The 25,352-nt window shown below is 37.8% G+C and overlaps 2 protein-coding genes and 1 pseudogene across 3 annotated transcripts in view; all 3 read left to right on the forward strand.

Moving 5' to 3' along the window:
- The window catches only part of LOC309840354 (olfactory receptor 4C6-like), a gene marked incomplete at both ends in the record, with an annotated part of 147,524 nt that extends 140,901 nt beyond the window's left edge, over positions 1–6,623 (forward strand). The window contains one exon of the mRNA XM_082682411.1: positions 5,955–6,623. Within this exon, the coding sequence (XP_082538537.1) occupies positions 5,955–6,623 (669 nt within the window). The remainder of the gene's footprint in view (positions 1–5,954) is intronic.
- Positions 6,624–14,214: 7,591 nt separating this feature from the next.
- LOC309840355 (olfactory receptor 4C15-like) overlaps positions 14,215–25,352 on the forward strand; it is a 65,694-nt pseudogene continuing 54,556 nt past the window's right edge. The window contains exon 1 of the transcript in view: positions 14,215–15,322. The product of the transcript in view is annotated as an olfactory receptor 4C15-like (transcript). The remainder of the gene's footprint in view (positions 15,323–25,352) is intronic.
- LOC309872975 (olfactory receptor 4C11-like) lies at positions 23,008–23,922 on the forward strand (the record flags this gene model as incomplete). The annotated part of the gene is made up of 1 exon (XM_082747942.1): positions 23,008–23,922. One exon carries the CDS (start codon positions 23,008–23,010, stop codon positions 23,920–23,922), a length of 915 nt encoding a protein of 304 aa, XP_082604068.1.

Genomic DNA, 25,352 nt, shown 5'->3' on the forward strand with positions numbered 1-25,352 from the left:
ATTTTTGAAATTATTGAAACAATAAAATCACTTTACATATATACATAATTACATATGTACTTTTATTAAGTATGATTATACTTAAAATGTATCAGTAGTTCATCTGTTTTGTCTGTACTCACAAACTCTGCCTTTGGATAGAAAGCCTTAAGCTATCAACACTTTTGGGCTGGATTTACTTTAATCGCTCTTTGCAAATTATCAAAATTTAAATGTCTTCCTAATGCAGGTCATGAGCTTAACAACTATAAGTGTGTGTTTGAAGGCAGTGATTCAACATTGAACTGGGAGTCCAAGGTATGGCTCTTCCATATGGCTCTTGGGTTTGGTTAAAGCCTGTCTATGAGTAGAAAAGAGAGAGCTGAAAGACAATAAATATGTGGATATGTGAGCCTGGATGTTGGAGGAATAGCAGTCAGGCTCTGGCAATGGCAATCTCTCATTTCTGAATGCAGGATTGGTACCACCATTGCCTGGGCCCAAGGTTCAATACTGCTTTCCTTGGATGAATTCCATTTCCTGGTTCAATTAAATTTAATTAAATGACCTGTATGTGCACAGTGCAGCATTAGGACTTTGTGAAAATATATAAATTAGCTATTCTTAAGCATCCCCATAAGGAGATAGAACCAACCTGAAATTTTAAAAATGGCTAGGAAGCCAATTGAATTATTGCTGATATGCACCCTATGTTTATCATTACAAATATCTAGGATGGTGATGGTGAAAGGGACACTGGAGAGGAAGTAACGCCGGAGGGAGGAGAATGGATTTCTTGACAACAGATGGCATACACAGAGGCAGGAGGAAGTCAGGAGTTTAGAAGAATAGAAAATAATCATGAAAATTTTGTTAGTCTTTCCCAAATATTCTCATGCTGGTACTTCTTTTGATGCTCATGAAACTATTGTGAGGCAGGGTATATAATTCTTAGAGAGGCTGTAGAAGATGATGGTTAGTAGCTTGTGCTATGGATTTGCTCACAGACTCACCCAAAGTTCACAAGCTCTCCTAGCATTATCCACCGCATCAGAGAATCAAGATAATACCATTCCACGTCTCATAAGTCTTTAGTGGGACATAAAAGAGGAAATCATGAAGCTCTTAGCACAGTATCTGAAAATAACTTTACAACACATACTAACTTTAACCGCTATTACACTGTTTAATTTTTGCAGGATTGAAGATTATATTAAATCAGTAAGTATCATAAGTGGGACAGAGAGTGAAGTCTACTTGCTCTGAACCCATGGCTTCTCACTGTACTAGAGAGAACAGGGTGTGTGCTCTGGTAGTAAGAAGTGGATTTGATGGCTGTGAAGGAACATATAAAAAGAAGTGAGGTGATTTCTTTTTTTTTTTTAATTTTTTAAAATTTCTTTTTAGAGTAACAGTATTCATTGTTTTTGCACACCCAGTGCTCCATGCAATCCCTGCCCTCTCTAGTACCCACCACCTGGGCCCTCCAACCTCCCACCTCCCCGCACCTTCAAAACCCTATGATTGTTCTCGAGAGTCCATATTCTCTCATGGTTTACCTCCCCTTCCAATTTCCCTCAACTCCCTTCTCCTCTCCATCTCCCATTGTCCTCCATGCATTTTTGTTATGCTCCACAAATAAGTGAAACCAGATGATAATTGACTCTCTCTGCTTGACTTATTTCACTCAGCATAATCTCTTCCAGTCCCGTTTATGTTGATACAAAAGTTGGGTATCCATCCTTTCTGATGGAGGCATAATACACCATAGTGTATATGCACCACATCTTCCTTATCCATTTGTCCGTTGAAGGGCATCTTGGTTCTTTCCACAGTTTGGCGACCATGGCCATTGCTGCTATGAACACTGGAGTACAGATGGCCCTTCTTTTCACTACATCTGTATCTTTGGGGTAAATACCCAGGAGTGCAATTGCAGGGTCATAGGGAAGCTCTATTTTTAATTTCTTGAGGAAACTCCACACTGTTTTCCAAAGTGGCTCACCAGCTTGCATTCCCATCAACAGTGTAAGAGGGTTCCCCTTCTCCACATCCTCTCCAATACATGGTGTTTTCTGTCTTGTTAATTTTGACCATTCTAACTGGTGTATCTCAATGTGCTTTTAATTTGAATCTCCCTGATGGCTAGTGATGATGAACATTTTTTCATGTGTCTGATAGCCATTAGTATGTCTTCATTGGAGAAGTGTCTGTTCAAATCTTCTGCCCATATTTTTTTTTATATGATTGTCTGTTTTGTGTGTGTTGAGTTTGAGGAGTTCTTTATAGATCCTGGATATAATAAACCTTTTGTCTGTACTGTCATTTGCAAATATCTTCTCCCATTCCGTGGGTTGCCTCTTTGTTTTCTTGACTGTTTCCTTTGATGTGCAGAACCTTTTGATCTTGATGAAGTCCCAAAAGTTTATTTTCACTTTTGTTTCCTTTGCCTTTGGAGACATACCTTGAAAGAAGTTGCTGTGGCTGAAATCGAAGAGGTTACTGCCTATGTTCTCCTCTAGGATTCTGATGGATTCCTGTCTCACGTTGAGGTCTTTTATCCATTTTGAGTTTATCTTTGTGTATGGTATAAGAGAATGGTCGAGTTTCATTCTTTTACATATAGCTGTCCAGTTTTCCCAGCACCATTTATTGAAGAGACTGTCTTTTATCCACTGTATATTTTTTCCTGTTTTGTCAAAGATTATTTGCCCATAAAGTTGAGGGTCCATATCTGGACTCTCCACTCTGTTCCACTGGTCTATGTGTCTGTTTTAATGCCAATACCATGCTGTCTTGGTGATCACAGCTTTGTAGTAAAGCTTGAAATCAGGTAACGTGATGCCCCCAGTTTTATTTTTCTTTTTCAACATTTCCTTACTGATTCAGGGTCTCTTCTGATTCCATACAAATTTTAGGATTATTTGCTCCAGCTTTTGAAAAATACAGGTGGAATTTTGATCGGAATGGCATTAAAAGTATAGATTGCTCTAGGCAGTATAGACATTTTGACAATGTTTATTCCTGCGATCCAAGAGCATGGAATGGTCTTCCATCTTTTTGTGTCTTCTTCAATTTCTTTCATGAGTGTTCTGTAGCTCTTTGAGTACAGTTCCCTTACCTCTTTGGTTAGGTTTATTCCCAGGTATCTTATGGTTCTTGGTGCTATAGGAAATGGAATCGATTCTCTAATTTCCCTTTTTGTATTTTCATTGTTAGTGTGTAAGAAAGCCACTGATTTCTGTATATTGACTTTGTATCCTGCCACGTTGCTGAATTGCTGTATGAGTTCTAGTAGTTTGGGGTGGAGTTTTTGGATTTTCAATATAAAGAATCATGTTGTCTGCGAATAGAGAGAGTTTGACTTGTTCATTGCCAATTTGGATACCTTTTATTTCTCTTCGTTGTCTGATTGCTGTTGCTAGGACTTCTAATACTATGTTGAACAAGAGTTGTGAGAGTGGGCATCCTTGTCATGTTTCTGATCTCAACCGGAAGGATGCAAGCTTTTTCCCATTGACTATGATATTTTCTGTGGGCCTTTCATGATAGATTTGATAAAGTTCAGGAATGTTTCCTATATCCCTATACTTTGAAGCATTTTAATCAGGAACGAATACTGGATTTTGATTTTTTTCTGCATCAATTGAGTTTTTTCTGCATCAATTGAGAGGACCATGTGGTTTTTCTATCTTCTTATTAATTTGTTCTATCATATTGATTGATTTGTGAATATTGAACCATCCTTGTAACCCAGGTATGAATCCCACCTGGTCATAGTGAGTAATCTTTTTTGTTTGTTTGTTTGTTTGTTTGTTTTTAGTTTTCTAGGTCATTTTCATTTATTTATTTATTTTCAGCATAACAGTATCATTATTTTTTCACCACACCCAGTGCTCCATGCAATCCATGCCCTTTATAATGCCCAACACCTGGTACCCTGACCTCCCACCCTCCCACGACTTCAAACCCCTCAGATTGTTTTTCAGAATTCATTGTCTCTCATGATTCACCTCCCCTTCCAATTTACCCCAATTACCTTCTCTCTAACTCCCCATGTCCTCCATGCTTTTTGTTATGCTCCACAAATAAGTGAAACCATATGATAATTGACTGTCTCTGCTTAACTGATTTCACTCAGCATAATCTCTTCCAGTCCCGTCCATGTTGCTACAAAAGTTGGGTATTCGTCCTTTCTGATGGAGGCATAATACTCCATAGTGTATATGGACCACATCTTCCTTATCCATTCATCTGTTGAAGGGCATCTTGGCTCTTTCCACAGTTTGGTGACCGTGGCCATTGCTGCTATAAACATTGGGGTACAGATGGGCCTTCTTTTCACTACATCTGTATCTTTGGAGTAAATACCCAGGAGTGCAATGACAGCGTCATAGGGAAGTTCTATTTTTAATTTCTTGAGGAATCCCCACATTGTTATCCAAAGAGGCTGCACCAACTTGCATTCCCACCAACAGTGTAAGAGGGTTCCCCTTTCTCCACATCCTCTCCAACACATGTTGTTTCCTGTCTTGCTAATTTTGGCCATTCTAACTGGTGTAAGATGATATCTCAATGAAGTTTTTTTTTTTTTTAATGTAGTTTTAATGTGCTGTTGGATCCTGTTTGCTAGGATCTTGTTGAGAATTTTAGTATCCATATTCATCAGTGATACTGGTCTGAAAGTCTCCTTTTTGTTAGGATCTTTGCCTGGTTTGGGGTTCAGGGTAATGCTGGCTTCATAAAGATAGTCTGGAAGTTTTCATTCGGCTTCAATATAAAGTGAGGTGATTTCTATGGGTAAAGTCTTGAATGTCTGATTGAGGTATGTATTAGTGGCCAATAATAACTGTGATGAATTTATAGACTTTAGACAGAACAAGCATTATTATCTATAATAATGTATTGTGATTTTTAATACCTTAAGTCCTAAGATGGCTCACTGGACATCTGTTTGGAAGTGTGAAAATTTCATGCAGGTATTTCTGAACTGTTGTCTTTGAGAGGGACAGAGTCCGTTAGTTGGCTTCTTTGAACCCCCAACTTACCAGTCATCTACCATAAATGTCTCTTCTCTAGATGAGGAAATGGAGGCCTGGAATGCTGAACAGTGTCACAACACACTGTAGGACTTAGAGGAATAATTTGAAATAAAACCCAGCTCTCCTGATTCTGAGACTATGTTCCTTCTACTTTATTAGAGCTACTAAAATTGTATCGAAGTTCTTGGGCTATAGATTGGGGTTAGCCTATATTGTAGACTGCAAACAGTGTCTTGGAAGCTGTGTACCTAGTTTAGTAAAAGGGATAATATGAAGAGTGTGTCTTTGGGTTTTAGAGGAGCCTAAGAGAACCTTATTTATATTCCCATTTAAAGTAGTCTCCAATGTGTTTCCACCCAAGGGCAGACAGCCTCTGCTAAGTATCCAGAGCCAGAAGAACTTTACTACTGGAGGGGTACTTTCCCTGTATCATTTGGGATCAAATAAAATGGAGCTGTTATGAGATTATACTGTTAGCAACTGGTGGCCATATTAGTGGCTGGAGAAAAAAAGCAGGTCAAGAGGGTCTGAGACACAGTGTAAAACTTGTCCAACACACTTAGTGATTACTAATTAAAAACAATATTCTTTTGTAGATTTTCTATCTCAGAGTGGTGTGCTTATATCAGCCCATAGTAAATGAAGAATCCAAACAATGTGACTGAATTCATTCTTTTGGGCATTACAGAGAACCCAGAGCTGCGGAAAATACTCTCTGCTGTGTTTCTAACCATGTATGTGTCCACAGTGTTGGGAAACCTACTCATTGTGGTAACTGTGATCACAAATCAGAGTCTGAGATCACCTATGTATTTCTTTCTTACTTGCTTGTCCCTCATGGATGCCACCTACTCTTCTGTCATTGCCCCGAAGATGATTGTGGACTCTCTCTCCAAGACCACTACCATCTCATTAGAAGGCTGTCTGACTCAGCTCTTTGCGGAACATTTCTTTGGTGGTGTGGGGATCATCCTTCTCATCGTGATGGCCTATGACCGCTATGTGGCCATCTGTAAGCCCCTGCACTACATGACCATCATGACCTCTCGCATGTGCTATCTGCTGCTGGGAGGGGCCGGGCTGGGGGGAGTTTTCCACGCAGCAATACAGCTTCTCTTCATGTATCAGATACCCTTCTGTGGCCCCAATGTCATTGATCACTTTATGTGTGATTTGTTTCCCTTGTTGAAACTGGCCTGCATGGACACGCACACCCTGGGTCTCTTAGTCATCCTCAACAGTGGGGTGATGTGTGTGACCATCTTCCTTATCCTCATCACCTCCTATGTGGTCATCCTCTGCTCCCTGAGGTCTTGTAGCTCTGAAGGGCGGCACAAAGCCCTCTCCACCTGTGGCTCCCACCTCACTGTGGTCATCTTGTTCTTTGTGCCATGCATTTTCCTATATGTGCGGCCTGTGGCCTCTTACCCCATAGACAAGGCAATGGCTGTGTCCTTTACCATTGTTGTGCCCATGTTAAATCCATTGATCTACACCCTGAGGAATGCTGAGGTAAAAAATGCCATGAGGATATTGATGAAACGAGTGACCCTGGATGTCATTGGCTTATGTGCTAAGGAAAGATTTTTCCTACAAGGATAATGAGTTCCTGCAAGTCCCATTCATTCTAAATCATTGGGCGCCCTAGGGTCAATGGCATCTTTTATGTGTGCCATTCAGATTAAGATACTATAATCAAGTTTTTTCCTAATTCTCTAGTACATTTGCTCCAACCTTGTTTTTAGAAGACTCTGGGAACCCTTTTTCCTCTTCCTTTTTTTTTTTTTTTAATTAATTCAAGTCTGATTTTCAATAATTCCAGTCCTGGTTCAATGTTTTTGTTTGTTCTTACTCTGCTTGCTGCTGAACTTCTCTTTCCCAGAGCTATTGCTTGGCTGGCTCCATCTCATTTTTTTTTTTTTTTTTCCTATTTTTACTTCCTTAAGGTGAAGTTTCCACATCTCTTTAAACAAGTCTCTCCTGATGTTTTTCCCTGGGCATTCCCCTTAGTTATTCTCTGCCTCTTCATTCCTGGATTCATTTTACTTGTTTTCATTTTGCCTAATGTCAAAAGAGAACAAAAAGCCCACGGCAGCATAAATAACTGGTTATAAGTAAAAAATTTAGGATTATGATGTTTCTGTTTTAATTTTAGAATTACAGAACTGGAAGGATCTTAATGATATTCCTAGCCTCAAATGTTTGTACTCTGTTTGGGAATTTTTCTACTGTCAAAAGTAGGTCCAAAAGCTCCATCTTCTATTAAATAGGTAAGAGCTGTTTTTACCATTTATGTTGAAATTAGTACCTGTCAGTTTGAATGCAAATTTCTTCTCTTAACTCTTATAAATTCATTCACATTAAATAGCTTTCTTGTTAATCATATTACTTCGGAGTTCAGGGCCTGTATTCTTTTTTTTTTTTTTAAACAATTTTTTAAAAGATTTTTATTTATTTATTTGACAGAGAGATAGATAGATATCACAATTAGGCAGAGAGGCAAGCAGAGAGAGAGAGAGAGAGAGGAGGTATCAGGTTCCCTGGGGAGCAGAGAACCCAATGTAGGGCTCAATCTCAGGACCCTGGAATCATGACCTGAGTCTAAGGCAGAGGCTTTAACTCACTGAGCCACCCAGGAACCCCCAGTGCCTGACTTCTTCTTCTTCTTTTTTTAAATTTATCTATTTATTTATTTATTTTCAGCATAACAGTATTCATTGTTTTTGCACCACACCCAGTACTCCATGCAATCCCTGCCTTCTCTAATACCCACCAACTGGTTCCCCAAACCTCCCACCCCTTGCCCTTAAAAGCCCTCAATTGACTTCTTAACAGTAACATTTGAAACAAGTTTTGATCTTACTCCCTTTTTATAGGAACTTGCTGTTACTAATGTTAGCTTATAAATCATATGATTCTCTCTCTATAAGAAATGAACATTTCAGTACTATTCATGATACAATTGCATAGCAAAATAGAGTAAAATGGTGTCATAGTTTGGAGAGAATATCTTCTTAAAAAACTATTGCAAGCATGAAATTAATGGAAAAACATTAGATGAACTTGCTTCCTATTTCACTGAGAAATATTAAATCAGAAGAACATTTCCACAGTCATGACTATCAATCTACCAGAATCTGTTCAATTATATACCACCTTCTTACCATCTCCAATAAACACATAATCCTTCCTCCTATCCAAAGGCAACCAATCTCTACAATCTGTGTTCTGAGCCTCACCTCCATTTCACTTACATAAAGGCATCTCTTATTTCACCTGTATTTCCCTTACTGATGGATCATTTGCTTCAGCAAAGAAGCAGTCTGTCAATTCTTTTATTTTTAAAATGAAATCTTCCCTTGGTCTTATTTCCTTTATCACATACTACTCCATTTCATTTCCTCCTCTTTGTAGCAAAACCTAAGAGGCTCTTTGATGCCTGTTATCCAATTCTTTATATTCTCTTTAAACATTTTCCAGGAATACTTCAGTACCTAACACTGAAAATGTTCATTTCAAGGTCACCAGTGACATCTGTGTCCTATGTTTGAGTAATCTTTCCTCATTTCTTATCTTATGGACTCCATCATTAATCCCAGTCAGAAGACTGAAGAATCTTTCTGTGTTCCAATCAGACAATAAGCAAATACAAAAGTACCTCCTCTTTCCCTGCAATTCTAGAACTCCAGCAGTAACTCACTCTATCTCACCCTGGATATTCACCTAGGCAGTGGACCTTTGGGAAATTTGACTGGCTCTGCCCAGTAAGGCCCTGATTTTGAGATACCATTTTCTATAATGAATTAATAACACCCCTTCACCAGAATGACAAAGTATATTTTCATTAAAATTGATAAACTTGATTCTTAAATTTGTATGTATGTGTAGCTATGTTTGAACATCCTTGGCAATAAAACCAGTGTGAGGGACATAGAGATAGGGGACAGGATCTTCTACAAACCAGAACATACCATAAAGCTCTGCTTTGTAAACATTTTGCTGTAGGCCTGTTAATAAAGAACTTTAACGAATGGAAGAAATGGCCCAGAGATTAAGCCATCTATCTTTGGAAACTTGGTATAGATTTTGTATATTAATAAATGATGAAGGCAAGATTTTAAATCTGAGGGTAGAATGGTTTATTGGATCAATTCCCCTCATTTCATACATTTGGACCAATTGGACCAATTCCCCTCATTTCATACATTTCTTTGTGCCTGTCTCTATCTCTATCCTCTCTCATTTTTGATTTGTAAGTCTGTTTTTTGAAATTTCACCTAATATTTGCACAAATAACATGTTTGTTATATTATCTGTCTCCCCCAACTGCACACTATTATTTCAGTGTTACAGCTCTCATTTCCTCTAACAGAATCAAGTAATTAGTGATGGAGAAAACAGGGCATGGAATAAAGCGGAAGATGCCAAGTGTGGTTTGAAGTAGGGTCCAGAGTTCCAGAAATAATTGCTGGAGTCCTGCTGTTGAGTCATGTGTTTAGAGGATCAGCTTCTCTAGGAATGTGGTCCTGGTCAGATGGTTCTTCGGGTCAGGGAATCTCTCTAAACTGTTAGTGAAAAGATAATAATACTTGTTCCTTAACACCACAGGGGAATAACACCTGTCCCTCAATACCACAGGTGAAAGTGCTTCTGCAGGTTCATTTTACTGATGAATCAATTCAATGCTGCTTCTTTTTGTCAGATGTGAATAGACATAAAAATAGGTAGGATACAGGAGTGTGTAGAACAACAGACTCCTGGGTATGTGCCCTCTCTGAAGGGACATCATGAACTAAGTATAAGTTTCCCTCAAGCTTCAACCCCAGGGCTACCTAGATTCAGAGTATACAGACCTGCCTTTCCTTCTCTTTTAACAAAAAAATGGAAAAGAGAAAAAGTTCTTTAATCTTTAAAAATTGTGTCCTTTAGTTTTAAAATGATGACATATATAGCTTAAGTACTGAGGAATAAAAAGTAGATTTCAGATTAGACTATACATCTTTGCACATTATTCATAAAATGTGTTAAACTTTAACAAGCACCTGTTGCTACTCTACTTCCAACACATTACAGGTCCTTGTGGATTATGTTGTACTTCATCCCAGGACTCAGCTCTTGTATTTAGTAAGCACATGGTCACATTGTCTTAATGCTGCACAGAGATCTTGTATTCTATCCCAGTGCACAGTTTTGTATTCCTGAATATGAAGGGAATGGAAAGCGTCTTCAAATGGAAACCCAGAAGAATTTGGAAAAGGAGAAAAGAAAAAACTTTAATTTGTTGGAGACATTAAAGTTTTGCAAATACTTGATTAAATCAAACCACAGGAAACTGCATCTTGAAAAATCATACTGATGTGAAATTGCCAAACCCTGGTGAGAACAGAGAAGCAATTCCATAGGGTCATGACCTTTCAGGGAAACTTCCTTAAATTGCAGTTGGAAACCAAGGAGAAAACTTCTTTCTTTCTTTCTTTCTTTCTTTCTTTCTTTCTTTCTTTCTTTCTTTCTTTCTTTCTTTCTTTCTTTCTAAGATTTTTATTTATTTATTTGACAGAGATCACAAGTAGGCAAGAGGCATTCAAAGAGATAGAGGAGGAGGAAGTAGTCTCCCTGCGGAGCATAGAGCCAAATGTGGGGCTGGATCCCAGGACCCTTGGATCATGACCCAAGCAGAAGGCAGAGTCATTTAACCAGAGGCTTTAACCCACTGAGCTACCCAGGTGCCCCAAGAAGGAAACTTTTGCTTCTTTACTTTTTTCCTGGAGACCATGTTGAAGATTGATAAGTAGTGGGGAACATTCTCTACCTTGTCAGCCAGAGTTACTCTTCCTCTCCCTCTTATATGTACAAGTAAGACTTGGGACACACTTCACATGTTGGGTAGCCATTGAAGGGGCTTTTCTCTGTGCGGTATAAGAGATTACCATCACCAGAATTTTCAAGAAACTGAAAATGGTGAGATTTATAATGCATATTTTTGCATTTTCAGAGAGGACTTTAAAGTGTGAGATAGTAGTTAAAAGAATGGTGTTGTTGTCCAGCTACCAAGTTTAATGCAAGCATTAGTCTATCACTTAACTGTGGACCGCTGGGCCAGCTGTATAACTTTTTTTCACCCTAAATCTTCATTTTTAATGTAGATCATATATAAAACATCTCAAAGGATTTGGAAACAAAATAATTCACTTGGTGTTCACAGGACAGCACTTGACACAATAATATGTTATCAATAAATAAGCAGCTGTTAGAATGCAAACATTTTTCAGAGGTTTAGGAGTACCTAATACATCAAGGCTAATGAAATTAGAACTTATTTAGTTTTTCATCTTCAGGTTAAATCCAAATGCTGATGTAATGCAACATATACCTATTTACGTCCTAGTCATGTAATCCTATTTTTTATTCTTTCCGGGCGCCTGGGTGGCTCAGTGGGTTAGGCCTCTGCCTTCGGCTCCGGTCATGATCCCAGGGTCCTGGGGTCGAGCCCCTCATCGTGCTCTCTGCTCTGCAGGGAGCCTGATTCCTCCCTTCTCTCTATCTGCCTGCTTTTTTGCCTGCCTGTGATCTCTGTATGTCAAATAAATAAATAAAATCTTAAAAAAAAAAAAGACATCCATATGTGGCTAACATATACTAATAAGTGCATAAAATCTTAAATTTAGCCTAAAATAGGATTATAGAATATTACTTACAATGGTGACCATACTATTAATTCCTCATATAGTTTTGCTTGTTTGTTTCTTTTTTCCTTAATGTCCTCTGACACAGAACTAATGGATATGGGTATAAGCAAGATGTCAGAGAAATAATTCAGGAGAGCAATCATAAAGTCAAGAGCTAGGCTTTAATAAAGTATTAGTCACAATAGAATCTCTAAGGACAGAAATGAGATCCAATCAGGTCAGATTAAAAAATGCTATGAATGAGTTGCAGTCTAGGGGCACCGGGTGGCTCAATGGGATAAGCCTCTGCCTTTGGCTCAGGTCATGATCTCAGGATCCTGGGAGAAATTCTGCTCAGCAGGGTGCCTGCTTCCCCCTCTCTCTCTGCCTGCCTCTCCTTGTACTTGTGATCTCCCTCTGTCAAATAAATAAACGAAATCTTTAATCAAAAGAAAAAAATTAGTTGCATTCTAAACTGGATACTCTAACAGTCTGTGTAAATGAAACAGAAAGAGAATCAGTGATCTAGAAGATAAGCTGAGGGAAAAGAAGGAAGTTGAGTAAAACAGAGAGAGGCATCTAGAAGCACATGAGGAAAGGGTTGGAGAGATTAATGAAGACATTAAACGTTCCAATGTCAGAATTCTTAGGATTCTCATATAGTTTTATAAACATACTTGAAAATTGAAACAAGAATTTCTATTATTTTCAGAATGATTGATGCTAGAATTAGCTTTGTGCCAAAATGAGTGGGAAGGAAATAGTGGGCAAAGGGGAGAGTGGGGAGGCAAAATTTCCCAGGTCACAGCCCAGGAGATGGTTCACAGTTCCGTTTACAGCCAGGAGGGTCCTTGAGCAATCTCTGGTGCACCTCCAGTGTATTGAAGAGTATGGCTATTGAGAAAGGATAGAGCTTTGAATCTTTGGGAAAGTTTTGGCCATGATACCTCTATTGGTGAAAAGCTTATAACAGTTTAACAATTTTAGTTTAAGAAACTATGTTATGTTATGTGAGTTCCACCTGCACAAATTAATTATACTGGACACTTGATAAAATGTTTCTCAAGCCCCCTCTCCTTTTTTTCCCCGAACTGCTAAGTTGATGGAAAATGATGGTGTTGTGGATTTGAAGATTTTTAGGGATGTCTGGGTGATCCATGGGCTTAAGCATCTGATTATTGCTTTTAACTCAGGTGACTGATCTAGTGTCTTGAGATTGTGCTCTGCCTCCAACTCTGCATTCAGCCTGGAGTCTGCTTCAGATTCTCTCTCCCTCTCCTTCTGCCCCTCCCGCTCATAATCTGTCTCGAGAATAAATAAATCATCTTAAATAAATTTGATTTTTGATTTTAAATTTCATAAAGATACTTACTGAAAATAAAAGTTTATTATTTTTGTATGTTCACATCTTGATTTTGATTATATTAACACATCTGTATAAATGGGCAGAGTTATTATGCATTTGTTGTTTTTCTCTTTTCACATTATAAAAATGCTTCACCATTCACGTCCTCACACTATTAATTAGTGTTTCACTGTCAGCATCAGGTGCTATCAATCTGTCATAGCCTGAATTGCAGAAGCATCCTCCTATTGTTGACCACGTTAGGTATTTCTAAATTTTCACTATTATAAATTACATGACATCATCTTCTGTTATAAAAGTTAACACCCTATTTCACTTTTAGAATAACCTTTAGTGTGGGAGTTACTACTATAAGGAACACAAACATGTTTATCATTCTCGAAATAATGAAAGGAATTTTGCAAATGATTGCATGAATAAAGCATTTTCACTGCAACTTTAGAATTAGTACATTTTTAAAACGCATGATTTAAAATAAAACCACATATTTTACCTTATGATGATCTAATATTTGAAGCTTACTGTGTGTGTAGACAGTGCTTAAAAATAATGCCAAATTGTTGATAGATCAAATCTTTAAGTAATTGGGCACTATCTTCTGATTCTAAATTCATTTATTCTGTGTTCTTCATCAAAGGGCCTCATCCAAACATGAACAAGGGAATCAGAAGGCTTAAACCTCTACAGCTGGATGGAGAATTGAAAGGCCAACCTGCTCTTCATTCTTGCAAGGAGAGGAAAGGTCTTGTTCCTTTCTGTTGACACAGTGGGAAAGACTTGGGTATTAGAACTAAATTTTCTCTATTAACATCCCAGATCTAACATCTATTCTCAAATTTATCTTTGTATGCATGAGTTTCGTACCAGTACAATAAGGATAAGACCTAACATGGACTGTATCCAAGGCACTAGGCCTAGAACTTTTTTTTGTTTGTTTGTTTTGTTTTGGTATTATTTAACTTAGTAAACATGGCAACACTCTGGTATAGGTTTTTTCCCCCCCTTCTAAATTCCAGTTCTTATTTTAAAATGATGAAGAAAACAAAAACAAAAACAAAAACAACCACCAAGCAACTCAACACATGGATGCTTGCTCTGTGTTTGTATGGAACTTTCCCATGTATCTTTCTCTTTTATAAGGAATGAATGAACTCACCTTAAAGGCCATGTTCATTTCAGATGTTTAAAGAAATATTTGAGAGTAGCCATGATTTGCAAGTGCTTCGTAACCTGAATGTTATTGTTCTGTTTGCAGATCAGGCAAACTTCTGGCAGGGATAGCATGCAAATGTACTCTGCTCCTATTCTGTGCACATGGGTGGACATGATAACTCCAGTGTCATGCTCCTTTCCTTAGAATCCTCCTCCTCCTCCTCAGTTCTTCCTGAGCTTCCACTACCACCTTCAACAAATTTGAATTCTGTGTTCACAGTGATGCTAGAAACACAGAAGATAATTTTTCATGTAGATGCACCAACTTCTTAATGACGACCGTATCACTTTACACTGGACTGAAACACATTTTTCTTTCTCATAATTGTAGCCTCTACATGGTCCTTCTGGCAGCTTTGAGCTTTCCCTTGGAAATCATGCAAAACCAAAACTTTGTAACTTGAGTTTGTCTTCCTGGGGCTTTCACAAAATCCTAGTTCAGAAAACAGTATTTGTTGTATTTTTGTTTGGATACATTGCAACTGTCAGGGGCAACTTGCTAATTGTGGTGACCATCAGCAACAGCCCAGCACTCCTCGGCTCCCCCACGTACTTCTTCTTGGCATTCCTGTCCTTCCTGGATGCCTGCTTCTCCACTGTCATTGCCCCACAAGATGATTGTGGACTCTCTCTATGAGAGGAAAACCATCTCCTTTGGAGGTTGCTTGACCCAGCTCTTTGCTGAACACTTCTTTGCTGGGGTGGAGGTGATTGTCCTCAGAGCCATTGCTTATGACCACTATGTGGCCATCTGTAAGCCCCTACACTACACAACCATCATGAACTATAGGCTCTGTGGCATTCTGATGGTATAGACTGGATGGCGAGTTTTCTGCATTCCATGATAAAATTTTTCTTCACTCTCCACCTGCCCTTCTGTGGCCCCAATACCATTGATCACTTCATGTGTGATTTGTACCCATTACTGGAGCTTGCCTGCACTGACACATCTTTGGCCTTTTGGTGGTTGCTAACAGTGGGTCTATCTGCATCATAATACTCTCTTTGTTGCTTGTCTCCTATGTTGTCATCTTGCTCTCTCTGAGAACCCATGAAGGGTAGTGGAAAGCTCTCTCCCGCTGTGGATCCCATGTCGCTATTGTGGTTTTCTTCTTTGTCCTCTGCATATTTGTATATGCATGGTCTGCACCTGTTTTCTCCTTTGACCAAATGGTGACTGTCTTTTACACCATCCTAACTTCTTTGCTCAATCCTTTTATTTACACTTTCAGGAATAGGGAAATGAAAAATGCCATAAAGAAAATATGAAACAGACTAATGGTGGTTTGTAGAGACAAATGAAACATTGAAGTTCAAAAAATTGTGAAGAATAAAAGTCAGATATTCCAAACAAAATCTTTGTGTGTTTTGTCCTCTTTAATAGGAGCTTATATATTGGGGAGAAAAAAAAAAAAAAAAGAAAAAGACAAAAAGCCAGTAATATGGTGCCAGGAAAAATATTTTCACACTTAGATCACTTACCAATTCTGATTTGGTAATTCAGTATTCATAGTAAATTAAAAAGTGTTGGAGATTATGTTTACTTAATATGTAAGATCCAGTGAAAAGATTAGGAAGAGAAATTACCCGTCAAAACTCTTGCCACTCATCCCATGTTTGGTAAATCTTTGTGGAGGAATGATAAAAAACATCTGAGAGATTAGAAACAAACTTAAACTATTTCAAGTTAAAAGAAACTTATCGGTAGGATATTGATCTCTGTGATCAATGAAGACAATAGTCAGGACTCAAGGGTGGAAGAGATCAAGAATTCTCATAAACTGAGCAGTTAGGAGTTCGTACATCATATGAATATGTTCTGAAAGAGGAACTCATACCTTGGATTTTATGACCTCACTTCCCCATCTACTCTTATTTATTTTATTTTATTTTTTTAAGTTTCAAGAAAAGTTATTGCTTTCTGATATGCTGATATAATTTAATTTTCTTATTTTTTTTGTCAGTTTCCTCTCATGGACTGTATGCTCTAGTTGAGGCAGGGAATTTTTTTTTGTTCATTATGTATCATAATAACCTAGAACATCCTTATGTAGGAGTTCAGTGAATAACTGTTGAATAAGTGCATAAATGAGGTATCTTCCCATATGCCCCTTTAAGTATATCTGTAACATTAAGACATCAAAGTAAAGTTTGGCAAAGGAATGTAGTTATTGCTGATATTAGATCTTGGTAATGGTATCTCTCTCTCTATATATAAAATTTTATATAATATGTATAAAATTAAATTTTATATAATTTTATATAAAATACAATTATATGTATATATATACATACATGTATATATATATATTTTTTAAATATTTTATTTATTATTTATTTGACAGAGAGAGTTCACAAGTAGGCAGAGAGGCAGGCAGAGAGAGAGGAGGAAGCAGGCTCCCTGCTGATGCGGGACTTGATCCCAGGACCCTGAGATCATGACCTGGGCTGAAGGCAGCGGCTTAACCCACTTAGCCACCCAGGTGCCCTACATGTATATATTTTTATATATATTTATACTATATATTTATATAGATAAATTTTTTATAATATATATAATTATATTTTATAATCTTTTATATAAAATATAATTAAATGTATATACAAAATTCAAGTAGAAAATAAAGCCACTGCTGTCTATGCACTTTCTCATTTTTCACACTCTGTTCCCTCTTCCACTCTCTGAAAAAAATAAGTCTTGCTCCCAGTGATCTGAATTTTAATTGTGAACTATCTCTTTATTAAAAAAAAAGATTTTATTTATTTGACAGAGATCACAAGTAGGTAGAGAAGCAGGCAGAAAGAGAGGAGGAAGAAGGCTCCCTGCTGAGTAGAGAGCCTGATGTGGGGCTAGATCCAAGGACTCTGGGATAATGACCTGAGCCGAAGGCAGAGGCTTTAACCCACTGAGCCACCCAGGCACCCCTGAACTATTACTGATCCAATTAAAATAATTTATCTCCTCAAATTTTCATTGTATCAGTTGGGTTTATATAGCCAGCATTTCTGAATTATTCATGGAAACCTTCCTTTGTAAGATACAACTTTAAATAAGCAGAGTTTAAATCAGTGCCCTGATTGATATTAAGATGAGGACAGAGGGGGCTTAAACTAAGACAAACCTCAGTTGGGAACCCTGCAATTGCACTGCTGGGTATTTACCTCAAAGATATAGATGTAGTTAAAAGAAGGGCCATCTGTACCCCAATGTTTATAGCAACAATGGCCACAGTCGCCAAACTGTGGAAGAAACCAAGATGCCTTTCAACAGACAAATAGATAAGGAAGATGTGGTGCATATACACTATGGAGTATTATGCCTTCATCAGAAAGGATGAATACCCAACTTTTGTAGCAACATGGATGGGACTGGAAGAGATTATGCTGAGTGAAATAAGTCAAGCAGAGAGAGTCAATTATCATATGGTTTCACTTATTTGTGGAGCATAAGAAATAGCATGGAGGACAAGGGGAGTTAGAGAGGAGAAGGGAGTTGGGGGAAATTGGAAGGGGAGGTGAACCATGAGAGACTATGGACTCTGAAAAACAATCTGAGGGTTTTGAAGGGGCCGGGGGTGGGAGGTTGGGGTACCAAGTGGTGGGTATTAGAGACGGCACAGATTGCATAGAGCACTGGGAGTGGTGCAAAAATAATGAATACTGTTATGCTGAAAAAAAAAAAAAAAAGACAAACCTCAGTTGGCATTTGTTCTATTTCCACACAGTTTCTTGATGGGATGAGCATAGTCAAGTGATTTCAGGAAATCCTGGCATTGTTTTTTTTTTTTTTTTTTTTTTTTTTTTAAGATTTTATTTATTTATTTATTTGACAGAGAACACAAGTAGGCAGAGAGGCAGGCAGAGAGAGAGAGAGAGAAGCAGGCTCTGCACTGAGCAGAGAGCCCGATTCGGGGCTCGATCCCAGGACCCTGGGACCATGACCTGGGCCGAAGTCAGAGGTTTTAACCCGCTGAGCCACCCAGGCGCCCCTCTGACATTGTTTTGACAGAATTTGGAAACTCAATGTCATCCAGTCTTATGGTGTACAAGAAATTTAATGATCACTAAAGGCCTTTTTACTCAGAGATTGAAGAATTTTCATGAGATTGTTGACTCAGCTTCTTGCCTTTGGCCACTTCAGGATCTCCTTGCAAACTATCCTCCAGAGTGCTGGGTAGTAACATGATTTTCCATGGGAAAAGTAATTTTTAATGCAATCTATATCATCTTTGATAGCTTATAACTTTTCTCAGACAACTTTCTGTGTGGATATGAAGAATGGCACATATCCTTCTGTGTGGCTATGTGGAACAGCACACATCTTTTTTTAAAGACTTGTGTATACATTATGTATGGATGTATGTATATATGTATGAATGTATGTATGTATTTCAGAGGGAGAAGAGAGAAAAAAGTAGGGGGAGGAGCAGAGTGAGGGGACAGTAGGAGGACAAGCAGACTCTGTGCTGAATGCAGAGTCTGACACAGGGCTAGACCTCATGACCCCAAGACCATGACCTGAGCCCAAATTAAGAGTTAGAGACTTAACTGATTGAACCACCCAGTACCCCATGGATGGCACACACATTTAAAAAGAAAAAGAAAACACAGAAGACACGTATTCAAAAATTCCTTCCCTTTCCTTCTTTCCTTTCTTCCTCTCTACATTGACTTAGAAATGTAGTTAAGATTTGGAAAGGGAGTACTGAATATTAATTTTAAAAATTATATATATATATGTATATATATATATATATATATTGGGGACACCTAGGTGGCTCAGTCAGTTGAGTGTCTGACTCTTGATTTCAGGGGTCAGGTCATGATCTCATAGTTAAGAGATTGAGCCCTGTGTGGGGTTCTTCACTGGGTGTAGAGCCTGCTTAAAATTCTTTCTTTCCCTTTGCCTTCCCCCCAACAACTCCTGTGCTCTCTCTCTCTCTCTAAAAAAAGTATTCAAAAGAAGAAAGTTGAAAGAAAGAAAAAGAAAAAGAGAAATTTTTATTACTGGTTGACTTTTCCTAAGAGAAAATTGGAAATTAAAGAAAGTAAGAAACTTGCTTAACATCACATAGCAAATAATGGTGATGCTAGGGCTCGTGTCTGTCTATCCTGCATAGTTCATGTATCTAAGCCTTTAGGTGGCTTCAACAACTTTCATGATTCTAGAAGAGATGGGCTGAAGCAAAGCTTATGGAGAAGTGAACAGAGTTTCCTCTCCTGCAGTTCACAGTGAGTTGAAGCTAACTAATTGGCCCCAAAGCATGTGTTTGCCCATGGACTGTCTGAACAAGTTGACACATTGGACATCCTTTGGGACGGTTGGGAGTAATGGTTTTCCTGGAGTTCCTGAGGCTGGATGCCTGCCTTAGGCATTTGTAAACTTGTGTGAGAGTTGCCATAAATATGCAGTGCTGTGGAAGAAACCAGTTACTCATATGTTTTCCAAAGGAGCAACTCTGGGAAGAGAGGCAGCCTCAAAGGAATTTCTCTCTCAGAGTGCAGGGATAAGGTTCCTTCACAACGTTTTGAGGAACTGAATTAAGAAATTTCTCTTTTTTATGAACATCTCCCCTACTCCAATCTAGAGCTTGTTGTTTTTGTCTAAATTCGTGTTTTGGGGGTGGAACTGTGTAATGTAGGGCCACATGCAGAGTCCCTGTTCTGCATAAACTCTATATTCCATCACCTCTTGTGATAAAAACATTGACAAATCTCAATGAAGTATAGTTTGCATGTTTTATTCAAGGTTCATATGATTCACCCTCTAAGTAAATTGAAGGTGAAGATATGAAAAAATTTGCTCTACTGGAAGTCATCTATTTCCTCATAAGCAAAGAGGTAAGCTTTTTAGTCTGTCTGAGATCATTTCCTTACATTCCCTTGTCAAGCCTGATCTGATGGAATCTATATTCAGAGGGTCTTCTAACAAATGGTGAAGTTCCTGGACACTATTTCTACCCATGGGGTGCTGAGGTAGTTAAGGCTTCCCAAATCTTTGCTGGCCTCAGTGCAAGGATTTCCTACTTTCAAATCATCTCTGTTTAATGTAGGGGTGGGGTAGAGCAAGAAACTTCAGCATGGCATTGAGGCCAACTTGGGAGAAATTTCTCTCTTGGGGAGGCCCTCGATTTGAAAAGTTTTGGGTCAGTCGCGATGCTTCTGGGCTGGGTATAACTAGGAGTGCACTTTCTACACACTTGGGTTTTTAAGACCCTGCTTATGACTCACCCCTGCAACTTCTGTGTGGTTTTGGGGTGAGGGACCATGTGGTGGGTCAGAAAGAAAGAATTGAAGTCTCCAATGAAAACTTAAGTCAAACGACCCTCTCCAATATGTTTGCTCACCTCCCCTCTTTTGTATGTCTTTTCTATCTTCTCCCCTAACCCTTCTCTTTCTGGTGTCTCCTCACTCTCATTCTCCTCTCCCCTGCTCTGACTCTATGCTCTCCTTGCCCTATCTTCCTCTTCACCATTATTCATTTGGGTATCTAGTTTTCCCTATTCCTCACCATGCAGTTTATAGAACCCGATTTTTACAGAACTGGAAGTTAAGGTATCAGATGGCACCCTTCTCTGATCTTTCAGGATTTACCTTCTCTTGCATGCAATGATGATAGGGATTTGATGTTTTATATGCTGTGGAGGGTGAATACTAGGGAGAGAAAATGCTACCTAGTAGCATCCCATTCCTGCTTTAGCCTGACTGTGCTGTACCACAGAAACTTTCTGGATCACAGGTGAAACTCTGCATACAGATTTTTCGGTACATAAAGCAAGGGGCCACACCAAAATTGCAAGAAAATGTGAATGTCAAAAATACTAATAAAAGAGGAATATTGTTTCAGTGATGTTTGAAGATTACAGAACAAGAAACATATATAATCTGGGACTGCATAATTCAATTGTGTATATAATCTAAATATTAAGTATATATATTAAACATATGTATGTATTTAATAAGAAGTATTTATTAATAGAAGAGATAGAGGTAGAAGTCTATTGACCTGAGAAAACCAAGGGATGTCTTTGGGTAGCAATATAATTTGAAATGTAAAATTTAAACAGGTTAAAAAGTTAAAATTAGGATTAAGGAGAATAAGAAGCATTCTCTATTACTGTGAAGTCACCCAAAATCTGAGAGAGAAGATAGTCTGGGAGTGTGAAGGGATAGTGATTGAATTCAGTGATAGAACTATGAGTGTTGGTGTTGATCTCATATAATGTGCATATCTTATAAATGCTACTTTCTTGTCTTAATGCCCCAAATCTTCTTTTTGCTTATTTAAACGAGAACAAATAGAGCTACATCACTTGGATTTACTGATTGTCCATTATTTGCCCCTGATCCTCTCTATTACAACCTTTTAAAGTCACCCAGATCCCCAGGAATCTAATGTTTTAAAACAAAACAATCATTATTTTCATTCTTTTCTGATGCTGTCAGAGACCATTGGAACTATTGATCACAGCATATAGTTAAAACATCTTTAGTTTATCATAAAACTCTAGTATTATTTTAGCTAGATGGCAAATTAATTTTAAGTTTTATTTAAATATGGAATTTTATTAGGGTAAATGGGAAGTTTATATTCTACTTAGAGAAATTGAGAATAAACTTATGGCATACTTGAACTTCAGAGAAATGTGCTGGAAAATCCAGTTTACATATTTAAGGCCAATACTTCACTTCTTTATCATTTTTGAAACTTCACTGACCAGCCAATTGATAATTAAGTGACCATTGTTCTTTTGAAACCAAAATTCAATTGATATTATCACATATGGTTTTATGTAATTCTTATATCAGTAATGGTCTTATCTAAAGGTGTGTTATCCTTCTGACTTGGTTGAAAAGAGGCTGAAGAAATATTTATATGTCCCCTTACATAGATTGAAGATATTAGAATGTACTTAGTATATATTGGTAACTACTTTGTTTTGTTATTGATTCATTGAAGGATTGTTGATTTATCAGAAAGAGCTTCTCAAAATTTATACTAAAATAAATACTACATTATTTGACACCAATATTAAAATGTACAGAAACATTGTAGACAGAATAAAAATAAATTGTACTAATTTCCTAAATGGAAGCAATAAAAGAAGGTATAATTATGGCTGCCATGAAGCTGAATTAGGAAGTAATTTCTTCTTAAAAGCATAATCCAAGCAAGGTACTCAAGAGGTAAGGAATAATAAAGGCAAACTGGTGACCAAATCAAGAAATGTTTATTTTACGAGAGAGTCTCCAATTGTATATATTTTAAAATCAAAATGGATGATCTTTTTCAGTAATTCAGCTGCATATACATTGTAAGCACATCATACACATAGTTATATACTTAATAAAGTATCTATTAGGGTGTCTAATTGTCAAATGAAGATAAAGCTTCAAGACCTTGAAGTGACCTGATCAAAATCATACAGCAAAGTCATTAGTTCTCAGAACTTGGCAGAACTAACCATTACGTGAGAGCTTTGTTACCCCTGAAAATCTTGGTTCACATAAGAAGACCTTCAGTTAATGCTCATGGTTAAAGCATGGACAAAGCATTAAAAAAAAAAAAAAACCAAATTTCCCAAGTCATTTCAATATATGAAAAACTGAGAGCCACTGATTTATGTGTTGATGGAATTAGAACTATATAAGTGCAATTTTGAGTCCAATTTCATCACCATAGCCAGGTCACTATTTCCCCAATTTTCTCTGCAGATGAACAGTTTCTACATTCGCTGTAACCATGAAATTGAATAGCAATGTGAGTGAATTCATTCTGCTTGGGCTAACCCAGAATGTTCTGAAAGAGAAAGTCGTGTTTGTGGTCTTCTTCTTTCTATACCTTGCAACTCTGATGGCAAATTTACTGATTATGATGACCATAAGATACAGCCGGACACTTGGGAGCCCCATGTACTTCTTCCTTTTCTACTTATCCTTTGCTGATGCCTGTTTCTCAACAACCACTGCTCCTAGGTTGATAGTAGACTCTGTATCTGAGAAGAAAGTCATCTCCTACAATGAGTGCATGACCCAGATTTTTGCATTTCACTTCTTTGGATGTATGGAGATCTTGGTGCTCGTCCTCATGTCCTTAGATCGCTATGTGGCTATTTGTAAGCCCCTGCGGTACACAACTATCATGAGCCACCGTGTCTGTGGTACAATGGTGAATCTGGCCTGGGTGGTATCTTTTATCCATTCTTCTTCACAGATTTTCTTGGCTTTGGAACTACCATTCTGTGGACCCAATGTTATCAATAATTACTTCTGTGATATGCCAACTTTGTTGAAACTTGCCTGCATGGACACTCATTTAATTAATTTACACATAGTTTTTAATAGTGGGGCTATCTGCATGGTAAGTTTCATTGTCCTGCTTACCTCTTATATTTTTATCTTACATTCTCTGAATAACCAGAGTGCAGAAGGAAGAAAGAAAGCCCTCTCTACCTGCACCTCCCACATTATCGTTGTCATCTTATTCTTTGTCCCATGTATATTCACATATGATCGTCCTGTAACTACATTTCCAATGGACAAAATGGTGGCTGTGTTCTACACTATTGGGACACCCTTGCTCAACCCTCTGATTTACACTCTGAGAAATGCAGAAGTGAAAAATGCCATGAGGAAGTTATGGTGCAACAAACTCTGACTTGAAATGGAAAAACAAACAAACAAAACAAAGCAAAACAGAAGACTCCAATTTCTAATCCTGTAACAGCTTAAATAAGATTGGGTTGATAGAAATCATTTCTATGTTTTCATCCCAGTGTGGACAATTGAATCTTCTCCCAGTAGGTTGTTTGTAGATATAGTAGAATGACCACGGAGCACAGACCCATTTCATTTTGAGTCAGCATCATACACTGCCACACTATCAAATACAGTAGTATTTGTGGGAGATAAGCCCAATTCACCTTTCTGCTGTCTGCACAGCAGATTGTGAGGTAGCCCTTGTTTCATCTATCACCTTAGCTCCATCCTTTGTACATTTTTCTGGGTTGTGTTTCTCTTTTCCATGGTTCTGAGCTGGGTTGAAAGACTGGTCCCTAATTTTGACTGGCCTATTTTGTTGGATATCTATTTTGACACTACTAAATCTTGATCTTTTCTTTTCTGGCTCAATGATGAATATCCTCAAGTCAGGACTAGAAGCTAATGATGCCACAGTACTAATTTAGCTATTTGGCCCTTGTCTTCCTGTTGTAACATCTGTAAAATTGGCCTTTTCTTTTTCTTGTCTCTTGAGCATGTTTGAGGATATAACTCATGGCCTTCTATTCAAATAGTATAATTCTGGCTATAACAAATAAATTCATTGTGTTGATCCACAATTTCTATGTACTTTAATATCTTTTTTCTTTGTTCTTCATGCTTACCATTATTTATTCAAATTTTAATGTCATATACATTTCTCATATAAGTCCACAAGCATTTTCCTAATTGTTGGTTGGTGAATTGGGGACAATTTTATCCAATTCTGAGTGTTATATTATAAAAACAAACGAGCACATATATGAGAAAAGCAACAGCTGACAGAGAAAATAGAGCTAATGTTACAATATTTCATCCAAAAAAGGAATATACAAGGGATTGTTTCATAACTAGTGGATAGGATTGCTTGGTTGCCTGGCATGGCATGCACATTTCTGGGTTGAGAGAGATGTTTCAGGTTATGGTTTCTTGAATTGTACCTTTATTAAGCAAAGTTTGCATGGCAATTTGACTTTCTATAGAGATTTCCCTCTTTGGAGATAAAAGTCTTGACTAATGACTAGAATAAGAACATTAGTGTTTTAATTTATATTTTTCATGTATGTCATTAGACTTACATTCTATTTCAGGTACTGTTAATGAATGAGTAGGGACAACTATAGTCATTTCCTGTGAGAGTGGGCAATGAGTATCTCTCTGAGAATAAATATAATCAAGACTATTTTGCTACAGATCTGTAGCAAAGAAGCTACAGTTGGAGCTTGACGTGTGGCAGATGAATTCGTATAAATCCATTCTGAGAGGCTTTGGTTGAGTAAGCCTCCTTGAGGAGAAAGGTCAAATCTCCTACTCTGACAATGAAAGTTT

Source organism: Mustela nivalis (assembly GCF_964662115.1).
Source record: "Mustela nivalis genome assembly, chromosome: 9".
Lineage (NCBI taxonomy): Eukaryota > Metazoa > Chordata > Mammalia > Carnivora > Mustelidae > Mustela > Mustela nivalis.